The sequence below is a fragment of the Mustelus asterias genome, chromosome 1 (assembly GCF_964213995.1).
Source record: "Mustelus asterias chromosome 1, sMusAst1.hap1.1, whole genome shotgun sequence".
Classification (NCBI taxonomy): domain Eukaryota; kingdom Metazoa; phylum Chordata; class Chondrichthyes; order Carcharhiniformes; family Triakidae; genus Mustelus; species Mustelus asterias.
In genome coordinates, this window is record NC_135801.1 from 186083450 (window position 1) to 186100800 (window position 17351).

Sequence of the window (17351 nt, forward strand, 5' to 3'; positions counted from 1 at the left end):
CAGTCCAACGCCAGCATCTCCACAACATGTATTAGCACACAGTGAAAAATATTGTTTCTTGCGCGCATACCGTTCATAGAGAAGGAAAGGAGAGAGTGCAGAATGTAGTGTCACAGTCACAGCTAGGGTGTAAAGAAAAATCAACTTAGTGTTTGAATTAGAACATTGTTAGAGAGTTTAAAAGAGTTAGGATAAAATTTTAGAAGCATAGAATGAGTGTTAGAGGTAGAATTAGAAGGCATGAGGGTCCTCGCTCTGGCGCCATCTTGAGAAAAAAAATGGAAGGTGTCCCGGTTCCACATTTGAAAGTGCTCTTTGACTTGCTCTTAAACCTAGATTAGTAGGACAGCACAGTGGTTAGCACTGCTGCCTCACAGTGCCAGGGACCCGCGTTCGATTCTGGCCTCGGTTTTTTGTGGAGTTTGCACATTCTCCCCGTGTCTGTGGGTTTCCTCCCACAGTCCAAAGATATGTGGGTTAGGTGGATTGGCCCTTAGTGTCAGGGGGACTAGCTGGGGTAAATGCAATGGGGTTACTGGGATTGTGGCCTCGATGGGCCGAATGGCCTCCTCCTGCACTGTAGGATTCTAAGGTGTGGTGGTTCAACATTTTAAATGCTCTGTAATTTGCTCTGAAACCTAGATTGGGAGAAAAATATTGCTTATTTTAAAAAAGAAATGTGTGTATCCTTCCTTCCAGGGGCTTGTGGGGTTAAAATTGTTTTCATTTTACCGCACTCCCAAATTTGTGACAGATCTGTTAGGACACTAAACAGATTGTTGGCTGCTGGCGTTGTTTATAAAGAGAGAAGGAAGGCTCCCTCTCCCCCTCTCTCTCTCTGAATCTTCCCCTGTTGTCATCAAAAAAAGCCAGAGAGACGATAAAGTTTGCTATTTGTGCGTGGAATTTAACAACTGGCCAATATATTCCTGCAACCCTGTAACGCAGGGACCCCCATCCATCCCCAAGTGGAGATATCAGATCTAACATCTAAGCAGATTCAGAATCAAATCAACAAAATTAAGACCTTTTAATTTCTTTAGAATTTTTTCTCAGTGAAATGAGTTGCAAAGTGAGAGGTGAAATGTGTTTGAGAAGTGGCAACTTTTCCTGTCCAGAAGATTGGTTTCATTGAGGGAGGGCTGGGGACTGTATGTATAAATATATATTGATGGTGTTGAGTGGATTGTAATTGTTTGTGATCGGACACACTCAAAAGGCGGCTGGGATCTGTCATATCCACATATATAATGTGTGTGTCTGGCAGTACAGAGCGCTAAGCGGCTTCACTGGAGTTTTAGCAGCGGATGGTTGTTGTCTCAATGCTCTTAAGCGTTTAAAAAGAGAGGGGAAGGTGGCAACATCACTTTAAATTCTCTCCATGGTTTTTGCACGGTTGGATTTCAGGACCCCAGTTGTGTTCAAAGGTGGGGGGTTGGTGAGGGGAGTGCCCTGTGAGTGAGTGGGTGTGTGTCTCTCTCTCTCTGCTTTCTGATACACTGGGTCAAGGCAGGAAGGGGGAATGAATGGGGAAGCAGTGCGAGTTGAGGAGATGAGTCCCAAAGCGCCCCTGGGGGACGCTGGAGCTTGAATGGACCTGCTGGCCAGCGCTGCTTCCATGCTGCACAGACCCTCAGCATGGCTGTCCACGCCGAGCCCATCTTGATCAGCCAGCGCTCCCTGGATCACGCCGAGAGCCTCCGCCGCTGGCAGGAGCTTCCCCTGTCGCCGTTCCCCAGCCACGGGCTCTACCCCGCCCTGGAGACAGAGGCTGAGGCACCCAGCGCCAACGCCAGCAACTCCACCGACTGCGGCGAGGAGATCCTGCTGTACGGCGAGGTGGAGAAAGTTATCATCGGCGTGGTGCTCTCCATCATCACGCTGTGGACCATCGCGGGCAACTCGCTGGTCATCATCTCGGTCTGCATCGTCAAGAAGCTCCGGCAGCCCTCCAACTACCTGGTGGTGTCCCTGGCTGCCGCAGACCTCTCGGTGGCTCTGGCCGTCATGCCCTTTGTCATCATCACCGACCTGGTCGGCGGAGAGTGGCTCTTTGGCAAAGTTTTCTGTAATGTTTTCATCGCCATGGATGTAATATGCTGCACCGCTTCAATAATGACCTTGTGTGTGATCAGCGTCGACAGGTGAGTTCCGTGACGATAACACACATATCTGTATAATGTATATACCCCCTTATATATATACCCCCCTTATATATACCCTCTTGTGTATTCACAGACACAGCATAGACAGATGAGTCCGTGACAATAACACACACTGATCTGTATAATGTATATATACCCTTTTATATACCCCTTTATATACCCCCTTATATATACCCTTAAATATACCCCTTTATATATGCCCCCTTATATATACTCCTTATATATGCCCTTATACATACACAGACACACAGCATAGACAAGTGAGTTCCTATCTTTCTCACAGTGACAATAACACACACATATCTGTATAATGTACACACACACATATAGATATATAGCACCCTCATACATACCCCCTTATATATATATATATAAATATTCACAGACATACAGCGTGGATACCTCCTCACAGTGACAATAACACACACATTTCTGTATAACGTACATATTTATACATCCTCATATATATCCCTTATATATTCACTGACACACCCTGCATAGACAGGTGAGTTCCTATCTCTCACACCTCCTCACAATGACAACAATATACACAAAGGTATACATACACACACAGATATATCTATGTTTTCACACACACACACACACAGATATATCTATGTTTTCACACGCACACACACACAGATATATCTATGTTCACACACACACGCGCACACACACAGATATATCTATGTTCACACACACACACGCACACACACAGATATATCTATGTTCACACACACGCGCACACACACAGATATATCTATGTTCACACACACACACACACACACACAGATATATCTATGTTCACACACACATGCGCACACACACAGATATATCTATGTTCACACACACACACGCACACACACAGATATATCTATGTTCACACACACACACACAGATATATCTATGTTTTCACACACACACACACACACACACAGATATATCTATGTTTTCACACACACACACACAGATATATCTATGTTCACACACACACACACAGATATATCTATGTTCACACACACACACACACAGATATATCTATGTTCACACACACAGATATATCTATGTTCATACACACACACACACAGATATATCGATGTTCACACACACACACACACACAGATATATCGATGTTCACACACACACACACACACACATATATCTATGTTCACACACACACACACACACACACACAGATATATCTATGTTCTCTCACACACACACAGATATATCTATGTTCTCTCACACACACACACGCACACACAGATATATCTATGTTCTCACACACACACACACACACACACACACACAGATATATCTATGTTCACAGACACACACACACTGTAGATCTTGGCCAGTCACAGAGGCATAACCTCCCTTAAGATCGAGTGCGCACGCTGGCTACACTGTCAATACCAACTTTGTTTATTTAACAGAAAATGCTGGAAAATCCCATCAGTTCTGACAGCTTCTGTGGCGAGAGAATAGAGCTAACATTTCGAGTCTGAATGACCCTTCATCAGAGCATCAGATTCCAGCATCCACAGTTGCTTTTATCCATTTAATTAATACCTTTAAATGATCCTCCCACTGCTACTTCAGTCAAGCCCCTGGCTGCAAGAGGAACATTTCAGGGCACTGACCAGTGATGTGGTCAAGGCTTTGAGTTCAGGGATGGTTTTAAAGATGGGGGATGAGGTGAAAGGAAGAGGGGAGGGGTGCAAACTACGAGAGGAATGTCCCCCTCACTCCCTCCATACACTAAATCTCAGCAGCTGACTGTTGTTGGTGTAGGTGCAGCCACCACTTCAGTCTCTCACAGCAACCCTGCACCGAACTCCATCTAAATCAGCTCCTGTTTCATTCTGGTATGCTCCACACTGGTTTATCATTATAGAGTATATATGTGAGATTTTATATGAGTATATATCTGAGGGTATACGTGAGCGTATATATAAGAATATGAAGGTGTAATCTGAGGATATATATGAGTATATATACGAGGATATATATGAGAGTATATAAGGATATATATTAGATTATATATATGTGTATATATGAGAGTATATATGAGTATATATAGGTATACAAGAGAATATATATGAGAGTATATATATCAACATATATAAGAGTTACATATATGGGTATAAAATAGTTTATAAGGGTATATAAGAACATATATGAAGGTATGAATGAGAGTATATATAAGGGTGTATATGTGCACAAAAGAATATATATCAGATTATCTAAATGTACATATGTGAGAATATATATCTGAGGGTATATGTGAGTGTATATATCTGAGGGTATATGTGAGAATATATATCTGAGGGTCTAGGTGAGAGTATATATCCGAGAGTATTTGTGAGAATATATATCTGAGGGTATATGTGAGTATATATCTGAGGGTATATGTGAGTATATATCTGAGGGTATATGTGAGTATATATCTGAAGGTATATGTGAGTATATATCTGAGGGTATATGTGAGTATAGTTCTGAAGGTATATATGAGCATATATGAGGGGTTATATGAGAATATATATGAGAGATTACAGAGGACTGGGAAAGTGCGTGGAAATCATCTTTCTAATAATCCGTATACATTCTGCATATGTTATTTGAAATAATCCGGGACTGGGAACCTTTAAACAGAAAAAAACCTTTTTTCAATAGCCAAGTGTTTCACTTCTACTTTTACCATCTGAATAAAGCAGTGGGCAACTTCAGTATAATATTGCATAACATAGCACACAAGGCCAAGTGCTGGGAATTGGGATTAGAGTAGACAGGTGCTTGATGGTTGGCACAAGCATGATGGGCCGAAGGACCTCTTTTTGTACTGTGCCGCTCGTGATTGGTGGAATATGGGCTGGACTCTGTGAAATGGGGTTCTGCTCCTCACCCGCTGGTGTGATCTTTCTGTGAACCCAGGAACCATCAGGCCCAAACTCATCAAGTGGCTTGTTCACTGTTGCCTGCTGCACTCTGTTGCTATGACAGTAACCACCGTATAATAAAAAAAAACATTCAGTTCCTTTAAATGTCACACTTATGGTTTCAAATCTGTTTTTTTGAGGTGTCAGCTATGACTCAGTCGGCAACACTCTCACTTCTGAGTCAGGACGTTCTGGGGGTCAAGGCCCATTGCAGAGACTTGAGCGCATCATCCAGATTGTCATCTCAGCACAGTACTGAGGGGGTGCTGCACTGTCCGTGTGGATGAGATGCTGCACTTGGATGAGGCATTAAACTAGGGTCCCCTGTGCTCTCTCAGGTGCAGTATTCCTAGTGTCCCGGTGTGGTGAACCATCGTTGGTTCCCACTAGATAGTACTGAGCCAGGGTCTGGCCAGTACTACAAGTATGTATGTATGTTGCTGTTGGGGTTAGGGTTGGGTTGTTCTACTTGTTGCTGTTGGGGTTAGGGTTGGGCTGTTACACCTTGTATTATAGTTATTGTGGTACATCCCAGTCGGGCTCCGCCTCCTGGGAGAGGTATAAAGGTCTCTGCTCTGTCTGGGACCCCTCAGTCTGGGATCGTGTATATAATTAGTAGCTTCGTTGTTACAGCAAATAAAAGCCTTTATTTCCTGAGCATCTCAAGCCTCGTGTGTGATAACGCGCATCACCCGGTCAATATGTCTCTCTTGACCAACATCACGGCCGAATTTTACTGCCTTGCCCACCCCAGAATTGGGGAGGGCGAGGCTCGCGGAACGGCATTCTCCGTTGGCCTTGGGCGGGATCTTACGAGCCTCGGGTGGGCGAGGCGGTAAAATTCCGGCACACTTGTCTGATTGTCATCTGCAAATTGCCTCCTGCATTACAACAGTGAACTCAGTACAAAAATATTTGACTGGTATTAATCTTTTATATTAAACGACATAGATGCGGGGGGTGGGATTAGTAAGTTTGCAGATGACACGAAGATTGGCTGGGTGGTTAACAGTGAGGTTGAGTGCCTTGGGTTACAGGGAAGATATAGACGGATTGGTCAAATGAGCGGATAAGTGGCAGATGGAATTTGACCCTGAAAAGTGTGAGATGATACACTTTGGAAGGAGTAATTTGACAAGAAATTGTTCAATGAATGGTAGGACACTCGGAAGTTCTGAGGAACAAAGGGGCCTTGACATGTTTGTCCACAGATCTCTGGAGGTGGAAGGGCACGTTAGTAGGGTGGTGAAAAAGGCATATGTTTTATTCATTCGTGGGACATGGGTGTCACTGGCTGACCAGCATTTATTGCCCATCCCTTGTTGCCCTTATTCTGAGGGCAGTTGGGAGTCAACCACATTGCTCTGGCTCTGGAGTCACATGTAGGCCAGATCAGGTAAGGATGGCAGATTTCCTTCCCTAAAGGACATGAGTGAACCAGATGGGCTTTTCCTACAATCGACAATGCTTTCATGGTCATCAGTAGATTCTAAATTCCAGATATTTTTTATTGCATTCAAATTCCACCATCTGCCGTGGCGAGATTCGAACCCGGATCTCAGAATATTAGCTGAATTTCTGGATTAATAGTCTAGTGATAATAGGCCATCACCTAGTGGGACACTTGCCTTTATCAATGAGGCATAGATTACAAGGAAGTCATGTTGGAGTTGTATAGAACTTTGGTGAGGCCACAGCTGGAGCACTGTGTGCAGTTCTGGTCGCCACATTATCGGAAAAATGTGATTGCACTGGAGAGGGTGCAGAGGCGATTCACCAGGATGCTGCCTGGGATGGAACATTTAAATTATGAAGAGATGTTGGGTAGGCTTGACTTGTTTTTGTTGGAGCAGAGAAGACTGAGGGGCGTCCTGATTGAGGTGTACAAGATTATGAGGGACATGGACAGAGTGGATAAGGAGCAACTATTCCCCTTAGTTGAAGGGTCAGCCATGAGGGGACATAGGTTCAAGGTGAGGGGCAGGAGGTTTAGAGGGGATGTGAAGAAAAACCTTTTTACCCAGAAGGTCTGGAATGTGCTGCCTGGGAGGGCGGTGGAGGTGGGTTGCTTCACATTGTTCAAAAAGTATCTGGATGAGCACTTGGCACATCATAACATTCAGGGCTATGGGCCAAGTGCTGGCAGATGGAATTAGGTGGGAGGTCAGGTTTTTCTCGCAGATTCGATGGGCTGAAGGGCCTCTTCTGCACTGTATGATTCTATGGTTGTCAAGCATTTTAGAAAGTCCTGTGAAAGTACACAAAAAAAGTTGCATTTATATAGCGCCTTTTCTCAACCTCAGTGTATCCCAAAGTGCTTTAGATGAAATGAAGTATTTTTAAAGTGGCAATGACCAGCTAATCTGTATTTGATGTTGATTGAAGAATAACACTCCTGTTCCTCTTTGGGAACCTTTGCCATCCACCTGAAAGTGTAGACGGTTCTCGGTGAAATGTTTTAGTTAAGCACCAGTGCCTCTGACAGTGCAGCACTTCTTCAGTATTGCACTGGAGTGGCAGCCTAGATGTTAGTATTCAAGTTTTAGGACTGGGACTTGCACAACTTTGATGTGAGAGAGCTACCTACTGAGCTACAGCTGACACTTACATTTATTTCCAGTAAATTTGCTCCATTCTATTTTCTTCACTGCATTCTATTAATTTGTTCAATTAAATTGAACCCGCCCTTGGGTCACTGTCTGTGTGGAGTTTGCACATTCTCCCCATGTCTGCATGGATTTCCTCTGGGAGCTCCGGTTTCCTCCCACAGTCCAAAGATATGCAGGTTAGGTTGATTTACCCCGTAGTACCCCAATAAGTGTAAGGGTATTAGTGGGGTAAATCCATGGAGTTTCGGGGATAGGGACTGGATATGTTCCTGTCAGAGAGTGGGTGCAGACTCGGTGGGCTGAATGGCCTGCTCCTCCACTGAAGGATTCTATGATTATAAATTTGTGACCCTGATAGTATTTGTGTGTCAGATAACACTGCACCACTAATGTTATAAAACCGTGTACATCCTGACCCACCTGACGTATGGGCGGCATGGTGGCACAGTGGTTAGCATTGCTGCTTCATAGTGCCAGGGACCTGGGTTCGATTTCCGGGTTGGGTCACTGTCTGTGCAGAGTCTGCACATTCTCTCCGTGTCTGCGTGGGTTTCCTCTGAGTGCTCCGGTTTTCTCCCACAGTCCGAAAGACGTGCTGGTTAGGGTGCATTGGCCGTGCTAAATTCTCCCTCAGTGTACCCGAACAGGCACCGGAATGTGACGACTAGGGAATTTTCACAGTAACGTCATTGCAGAGTTAATGTAAGCCTGCTTGTGACACTGATAAACTAACCTAAACGAAACTACCGTGCAGATAAACATAGCCCAGAGAATAATCTGAGAATGACAGCTCGCCCAGGAGTCAAAACAAGAGAAAATGAAAAGGACTCACGACCAGTGGATGTCTCAAAGCGCTCTACAACCAATGAATGACTTTGTTTGAAGTTTAGTTGCTATTCAAATGCAGAGAACCTGGCTTCCCATTCTGCATGGAGCAAACTCTCACAAATAGCAACGGCCATGTAATCTGTTTTTTGTGATAAAATGCTGGAAAATCTCAGCAGGTCTGACAGCATCTGTGGAGAGAGAATAGAGCCAACGTTTTGAGTCTGGAGGACCCTTTGTCAGAGCTGCCAATGTTTAATCCGGTCACCCTGACTCGAAACGTTAAGTCTATTCTCTCTGCACAGATGCTTCAGACCAGCTGAGATTTTCCAGCATTTTCTGTTTTTTTTGTTTCAGATTCCAGCATCCGCAGTATTTTGCCTTTATCTTACAGTTTTTTTGTGATGTTGTTTGAGGGATAAGTATTGGAAAGGGCATTGGGGATAACTCCCTTGCTATTCTTCAGGTGAGTGACTTACCTGATGAAGGAGCAGCGCTCCGAAAGCTCGTGATTCCAAATAAACCTGTTGGATTTTAACCTGGTGTTGTGAGACTTCTTACTGTGCCCGCCCCAGTCCAACGCCGGCATCTCCACATCATTGCCATTCTTCAAAACAGTTGCCATGAGACCTTTCACATCTGCTGGAGGGGGCATGGGGGCATCTCATCAGAAAGATGGCACCTCTGGCAGCGCAGCACTCCCTCAGTACTTCACTTGGTGTGGCCAGCCATGTCAGTTCAAAGGGTAGTGGAACGCTCGTCCCAAAAAAAGTTCCAGATACGAGGACAATTTAAATTTCCAAGGTTTACATGGATAGATTTTTCCGATGTGAGGAAACCAGAGGATGGGGAACAGAGGTGGATAAATCATAGAATCCCTACAGTGCAGAAGGAGGCCATTCGGCCCATTGAGTCTGCACCGACCACAATCCCACCCAGGCCCTATCCCTATAACACCACATATTTACCCTGCTAATCCCTGTGATACTAGGGTCAATTTAGCATGGCCAATCCACCTAACTCGCACATCTTTGGAGTGTGGGAGGAAACCGGAGCACCCGGAGGAAACCCACGCAGACACGGGGGGGGGGGGAAGTGCAAACTCCACACAGACAGTGACCCGAATTGAACCCGGGTCTCTGGCACTGTGGGGCAGCAGTGCTAACCACTGTGCCACCGTGCCGCTCCAAAAATGCAGAAAGTATCGGTCATCCATCTTCTAATCGAATGGCAGGAACAGCCTGTCTAGAGGACCCGGTACTGTTTCTATGGTCCTGATCTGTACAGCTTCGTTCAATAACAGGCTGTGTGTGCATTCACTACTGATTCATTTTGACGGGTAATTCCAGTGACAATTTTTGATGTGACTGGTTTTACTAAGTGTTCGCATGAGTCAAAAGAAAGGTTTAGATTGTAAATCTTATCATAGAATCATAGAATTATGCAGCACAAAGGAAGGCCATTTACACTGGTTTTTGAAAGAGCGATCCAATTAGTCCCACTGCTCTGCTTTTCTTCACATAGCCCGGCAAATCTTTTCCTGTCCTAGAATATATTTAATTCCCTATTGAAAGTTACTAATGAACCGGCTTCTGCCACCCTTTCACCCAGCGCATTCCAGATCATAACAATTCCTCACTAAGATTCTCATCGCCCCCCTCCAGCTCCTGTGCCAATTATCTTTAGACTTTATCCTGTTGTACTGACCCCCCCGCAAGTGAAAACAATCACAACACCTGAAAATTATACCGCTCCACCTGCCACAGGAATCGGAGCGGGCAAGGGGAAGGTCCGTTGGCCTCAGGTGGGATTTTCCAGTCTCAGGCCGAGCAATCCCGCCCTTAGTGGCCTGTAGGCATCTTGGGAATGGGCAATTATAGAATCCTCACAGTGCAGAATGAGGCCATTCGGCCCGTCAAGTCTGCACCGACCACAATCCCACCTAGGCTATAAACCCGTAACCCTACACATTTATCCTGCCAATCCCCCTGACACTAGGGTCAGTTTAGCATGGCCAATCCACCTAACCTGCACATCTTTGGACTGTGGGAGGAAACCAGAGCACCCGGAAGAAATCTATGCAGACACAGGAGAACGTGCAGACTCCACACAGACAGTGACCCGAGGCCGGAATCGAACCCGGGTCCCTGCGCTGTGAGGCAGCAGTGCTAACCACTGTGCCACCGAGCTGTTGCCATGCCTGTGTTTTCCACATTGCCATGAGAAAGAAATGAAGAAAGTTGTTGCTGCATCTTTTGGCAAACTGCCTTTGTGGAGTTGTTGCCCATGTCAGGCAGCTGGAATCAATTTGGTTCGTGGTTGCTTGTCCATGGTTTGATGTTGCCTCTTTGCCAATTTCCTTCAACTGAATTTGCCCTGTTAATGCCCAGAACAAGGAGACAACATTATCAAATACACAGAGTTTGACCATTTAGGAATAAGATGAAGAAGCAGTTTTTTTACACAGCGGGTAGTGGGAATCTGGGCCGCCCTTCCCTCATTGGGCCATGAATGCTCGGGCCAATTTAAATTTCATCACATTTTGAATTGTGTGCTTTAGCGGAGCTGTCTCACGTTACTGTTCTGAGCAGTTCCTGCCAGGCAGCCTCTTCAAGGACAATATCCATCTGCTCTGAATTCTTATTTGTAAGTGCGGTTGATAAAGTTTTATGCGTAAGTGAATTACACAAGCTCGATAATGCAGCTGTGTTTCTGTGGCTGGCCTCACTCACTCCGGACCACACCCTGGAGACAACTGCTGGGAAGTGTAAGCACATAAGATTTAGGTAGAAACCGGACTGGATTTGGTGGTGAGGCCGGCTCTGCCAGTGCCCGCGGTGGCTCAGTTGATAATGTTCCCACCTCTGAGGCTGGGGGAAGGTTCTGGTTTCAATTCTGCGTGCGTTTCCTCCGGGTGATCCGGTTTCCTCCCACACTCCAAAGATGTATGGGTTAGGTTGATTAGCTATGTTGAATTGACCCTAGTGTCAGGGGAGGTTAGTAGGGTAAATATGTGGGGTTACGGGAATAGGACATGGGTGGAATTGTTGTCAGTGCAGGGTTGATGGGCCGAATGACCCCCTTCTGCACTGTAGGATTCTATGATTGTATGAAGTCCCACTCTGGGAATTGAGCACTGAGATCAAGGCTGACATTCCAGTGTGGTACTGCACCATCAGAGGTTCTGTCTTTCTTTTCATTTTTGAATTGACTTATTATTGTATTAGTATACAGTGAAAAGTATTGTCTGTTGCGCGCTATACCGACAAAGCATACCGTACATAGAGAAGGAAACAAGAGAGTGGAGCGCAGTCATAGCTAGGATGTAGAGAAACTCAATATAATTCAAAAGTCTGAGGGAAGAAGCTGTTCTTGAGTCGGTTAGTACGTGATCTTTTTGCCGACGGAAGAAGATGGAAGAGAGAACATTCGGGATCCTTCATTATGCTGGCTGCTTTGCCGAGGCAGCGGGAAGTGCAGACAGAGTCAATGGACGGAGCTTCAAATGAGATGTTAATCTGTGTAATAACTCCACGGAGGTGAAAGTCCTGTCACCAAGTAACTTTATTTACACCACACATCTGTACACAGCCAGCTCTCCAGTTGCTCCCTGCTGAATGCAGGCTGGGAGTCTGACACACCTGCTTTAAATAGGAAGCATGAGGCTCCCTGATTTAACCACCAGCTGAGACTCATCAGGTAGTTCAGACAACCTCATTAGCCTGGCTGAAGTAATCACAATCTGAGACCCTGCCTGCCCTCTTGAGTGGATGTAAACGATTACACGGCCTGTCGAAGATCAGTGGGGGAGCTCTCCCTGGTGTTCAGGTCAATATTCATCCCTCAATCTACATCACAAAATCAGATTATCCGATCATTGTCACTTTGCTATGTGTGAGTTTGCTGTGCTGTGTTCCCTATTTTGACTGTGCTTCATTGAATGTAAAGTGCTTTGAAATGGTTGTTGGTTTTGAAAGGTAAATGTAAGTAAATGGCAGCAGAGTCAGCCAGTTCACATGTCACCATTTCCCTGAGACTCGGGACGATTACTGGAAGCTGTGGAGTGAATCTCCTCTCCCTGCCTCCTCAGGCACTCTCTCTTCCAACCCCCGCCATAAAGAATCAGCATGGCGAGAAGATTAAGACAACTAGAAGGAAGAGGAAAGAAATGTTAGTTAATAAAAATTGGTGTTGATTTCTTTTAAGAAGCTCCTTAAAACCCAGGTCTTTGACTAATTCTTTTGGTCACCTCTCCTAATTCTCTTCCTAAGTGATTCAATGCCAAGTTATCAAATTACCCACCGCTGAGCCTCTTTATTCATTCGAGAGACATGGCCATCGCTGGCTGGGCCAGCATTTATTGCCCATTCCTAGTTGCCCTTGTTCAGAGGGCAGTTGCGAGTCAACCACATTGTTTTGGCTCTGGAGTCACATGTAGGCCAGACCAAGTAAGGACAGCAGATTTCCTTCCCTCAAGGACATTAGTGAACCAGATGGGTTTTTCCGACAATCGATAACGGTTTCATGGTCAACAGTAGATTCTTAATTCCAGATGTTTTTTATTGAATTCAAATTCCACCATCTGCTGTGGTGGGATTCGAACATTAGCTGAGTTCGAATCCATACAGTACATTCGGCCCATCAAGTCTGCACCAACCACAATCCTACCCAGGCCCAATCCCCATAACACCACATATTTACCCTGCTAGTCACCCTGACACTAAGGGGCAATTTAGCATGGCCAATCAACCTAGCGTGCACATCTTTGGACTATGGGAAGAAACCGGAGCACCCAGAGGAAACCCAGACATGGGGAGAAGGTGCAAACTCCACACAGACAGTGACCCAAGGTGGGAATCGAGCCTGGGTCCCTGTCGCTGTGAGGCAGCAATGCTAACTACTGTGCCAGTGTGCCGGCCTTCTGCAGAAGGATCAAATGGACTCAGAATGTTAATGCAGTTTCCCTTTCCACAGATGCTGCCAGACCTGCTGAGTTTTTCCAGCATTTTCTATTGACATTTCAGATTTCCAGCATCTGCAGTATTTTGCTTTTACTGTAGGTTAGTTAGTTTGTTTTATTAGTCACAAGTAGGCTTACATTAACACTGCAATTAAGTTACTGTGAAATCCCCTAGTCACTACACTCCGACGTCTGTTCGGGTACACAGGGGGAGAATTTAGCATGGCCGATTCACCTAACCAGCACGTCTTTCGGACTGTGGGAGGAAACTGGAGCACCTGAAGAAAACCCATGCAGACATGGGGAGAATATGCAGACTCCACACTGACAGTGACCCAAGCTGGGAATCAAACCCGGGTCCCTGGCGCTGTGAGGCAGCAGTGCTAACCACTGTGCCACCGTGCCACCGTTTGCCATATCCAATGTTTTAGCATTCTAGAATCAACCTGTTTTTATCCCTCTCTGATTCTTGTCCTTTCCTTCGGCACATTTCTGTCTCCTCACCAACCGGAATCGATCTGAAACAATCTGCCATGGAAGTGATTGGTTGTTTTAGCTCTGAGGCGAAAATTTGTTTCTTATTTTCAAACTTACGTTGACTCACGCTATCAATAAATTAGCTGAAGTGAATTCCGTGTTCCCTCGCCTGTTAGTAAAGTGCCGGAGGTAAAGTTACAGAGAATCGGTTTGAATAAAATGAAAACAATTTTAAAATGTTAACGTTGGTGCGAAAAGGATGACTGAAGATTGTGAGATGACGGCATTTGAGATTAGAACGCTAAAGCGCACACCCCGTTCTTTATACATTTTCTACCAATTTCTTCCTTTACCTCTCGCTGAGCATGTTTCTGAGGTGCTGGCTATTCTACACTGTTTTGCTGAAATGACCATTCTTCATGAGTCTGGACAGCCTGTTTGATTGGAGAAGTGGGAAAGGAGACAGCATAGCTGCAAAGTTTGGACCTGGTGGGCCCAGGCCTGGGATAAGAGGTTGGCCATGTCAGACTGAGATGTGGAGGAATTTCTTCACTCAGAGAGTTGCCAATCTTTGAAATTCTCCATCCCAGGAGCCTGTGGAAGCTGAGTTGACCAAGGGATATGGGGATAGGGCAAGAAAATGCAGTTGATGTTGAGGATCAGCCATTATCTCACTAAACCATGGAATAGCGACAGCACAGAAGGAGGCCACTTGGCTCATTGTGGCTGCGTAGGCTGTGCAATCTAGTCCCACTCCCCCTGCCTTTTCTCCATCATCTTAGAAATGGTTTCTCTTCAATGATTATCTCTTCTCTTCTGAGTTGCACTGAATCTGTTGTGCCTCCACCATACACTCAGGCATACACTCCAGATCCTAACTCCTTGTTGTGTTAAAAGTCACCATTACTTCTTTTGCCAATCATTTTAAACATGCCCTCTGGTTCTCAATCCTTCTACCAATGAGGACAGTTTCCCCCTATCAACTCTGTCCGCACCCCTTATAATTTTGAACATCTCTCTAAAATCTCCTCTCACCCTTCTCTCCTCCAAGGAGAACAGTCCCAACCTCTGCAACCTTTCCACATGACTGAAGTTCTTCATCCCAGGAGCCATTTTTGTGAATCTTTTCTGCACTCTCTCCAAAGCCTTCACATTCTTCCCTTTTTTAATTTGATTCATTCATGGGACATGGGCGTCACTGGCTGGCCAGCATTTATTGCCATCCCTAGTTGCCCAGGGGCAGTTGAGAGTCAACCACATTGCTGTGGCTCTGGAGTCACATGTAGGCCAGACCAGGTAAGAACGGCAGATTTCCTTCCCTAAAGGACATGAATGAACAAGATGGGTTTTTGCAACAATCGACAATGGTTTCATGGTCATCAGTAGATTCTTAATTCCAGATATTTTTAATTGAATTCAATTCAATTAATTGAATCCCGGGTTGAGAAAAGGAATTTAATAATGGGAAATGAGGAAATGGCTGAGGCATTGAACAGGTATTTTCTGTTAGTCTTCACAGTGGAAGACACAAATAACATGTCAAATCCCACCATGGCAGGATTTGAACCCAGGTCCCCAGAACATCAGTTGAGTTTCTGAACTGATGGCTTATGAGGAGAGACTGAGTAGACTGGGGCTATACTCATTGGAATTCAGAAGAATGAGGGGGGATCTTATAGAAACATAAAAAATTATGAAGGGAATAGATAGGGAAGTTGTTTCCAGCCGTAACACTGTGCACCTTTATCTTATGTAGCAGTCTTTGGTGTGGCACCTTGTCAAATGCCTTCTGGAAATCCAGATACACCACATCCACAGGTGAGCAAAAAGGTTCACAGCAGCTGGTGGAATTTAATTTCAGTTCTGCATTGGTTCTGTGTCCTGACACCCCCCACCCCCCCCCCCCCACCACCCCCTCCCCCCTCAGGGGCCACAATCCCACAATTTGAGCCTTCCTGTGGAAATTCCCTCCGTACCTTTTTTATTCAGCGTGGAAGCTGCTTCCTGTGTGGCCTGATGCTGCACACCCTCCACCTTCTCTCCTTCCTCCATTGTCAGGACACGCCATGCCGTTCAGTTCTATCACCTGGTAGTGGGGTAAGTCCCCAGTGGGGGGCGCTCTATGCGGGAGTCCTCCATCGGGGACTTGGTGTGGAGGGTGTTGTGTGCAGCAGTGCCACCAAGCGTAGGTTAAAGTGGGTCACAGACTCCCAGGTAACATGTGTTTTCAACAGGAATCCTGTTCCATGTATAGACTGCCCGAGGTTGCAGCCCCTCTTTAGTCATTTGGAGGGGGCTGCTCCACAATTTTTGGTAACACTTCCAAATCTTTGGTCACCCATTGCAGAGTGAGGTGGGGGTGGAGTGCTCCTTGATCTGGCCAAAGTGGCCATTAACAGACCCAGGTAGCGAGTGGTCGAAGGTGTCATCTAACCTGACTGTCCTTGATTTGATTGAATTTGAGTTGATTTATTATTGTCACATGTATTAGCATACAGCGAAAAGTATTGTTTTTTGCGTGCTGCACAGATAAAGCATACCGTTCATAGAGAAGGAAACAAGACAGTGCAGAATGTAGTGTTACAGTCATAGCTGGGGTGTAGAGAAAGATCAACTTAATGCAAGGTAGGTCCATTCAAAAGTCTGATGGCAACAGAGAAGAAGCTGTTCTTGAGTCGGTTGGTACATGACCTCAGACTTTTGTATCTTTTTCACGATGGAAGAAGGTGGAAAAGAGAATGTCCGGGCTGCGTGGGGTCCTTGATTATGCTGGCAATGGATGGGAGGCTGGTTTAAGAACATAAGAACTAGGAGCAGGAGTAGACCATCTGGCCCCTCGAGCCTGGTCTGCCATTTAGTAAGATCATGGCTGATCTTTTCGTGGACTCAGCTCCACTTACCCGCCCGCTCACCATCACCCTTAATTCCTTTACTGTTCAAAAATGTATCTATTCTTGCCTTAAAAACATTCAACAAGGTAGCCTCAACTGCTTCACTGGGCAGGGAATTCCACAGATTCACAACCCTTTGGCTGAAGAAGTCCCTCCTCGATTCAGTCCTAAATCTGCTCCTCCTTATTTTGAGGCTATGCCCCCTAGTTCTGGTTTCACCCGCCAGTGGAAACAACTTCCCTGCTTCTATCTTATCTATTCCCTCCATAATTTTTTTATGTTTCTATAAGATCCCCCCTCATTCTTCTGAATTCCAATGAGTATAGCCCCAGTCTACTCAGCCTCTCCCCATAAGCCAACCCTCTCAACTCTGGAATCAATCCAGTGAATCTCCTCTGCACCCCCTCCAGTGCCATTATATCCTTTCTCAAGTAAGGAGACCAAAACTGTACACAGTACTCCAGATGTGGCCTCACCAGCAGCTT

General features: G+C 45.5%; 1 protein-coding gene across 1 annotated transcript in view; it reads left to right on the top strand.

The window, feature by feature from the left end:
* The first annotated feature begins 1638 nt into the window (after positions 1 to 1638).
* LOC144504876 (5-hydroxytryptamine receptor 7-like) overlaps positions 1639 to 17351 on the top strand; it is a 44085-nt gene continuing 28372 nt past the window's right edge. The window contains exon 1 of the mRNA XM_078230657.1: positions 1639 to 2144. Within this exon, the coding sequence (XP_078086783.1) occupies positions 1639 to 2144 (506 nt within the window). The remainder of the gene's footprint in view (positions 2145 to 17351) is intronic.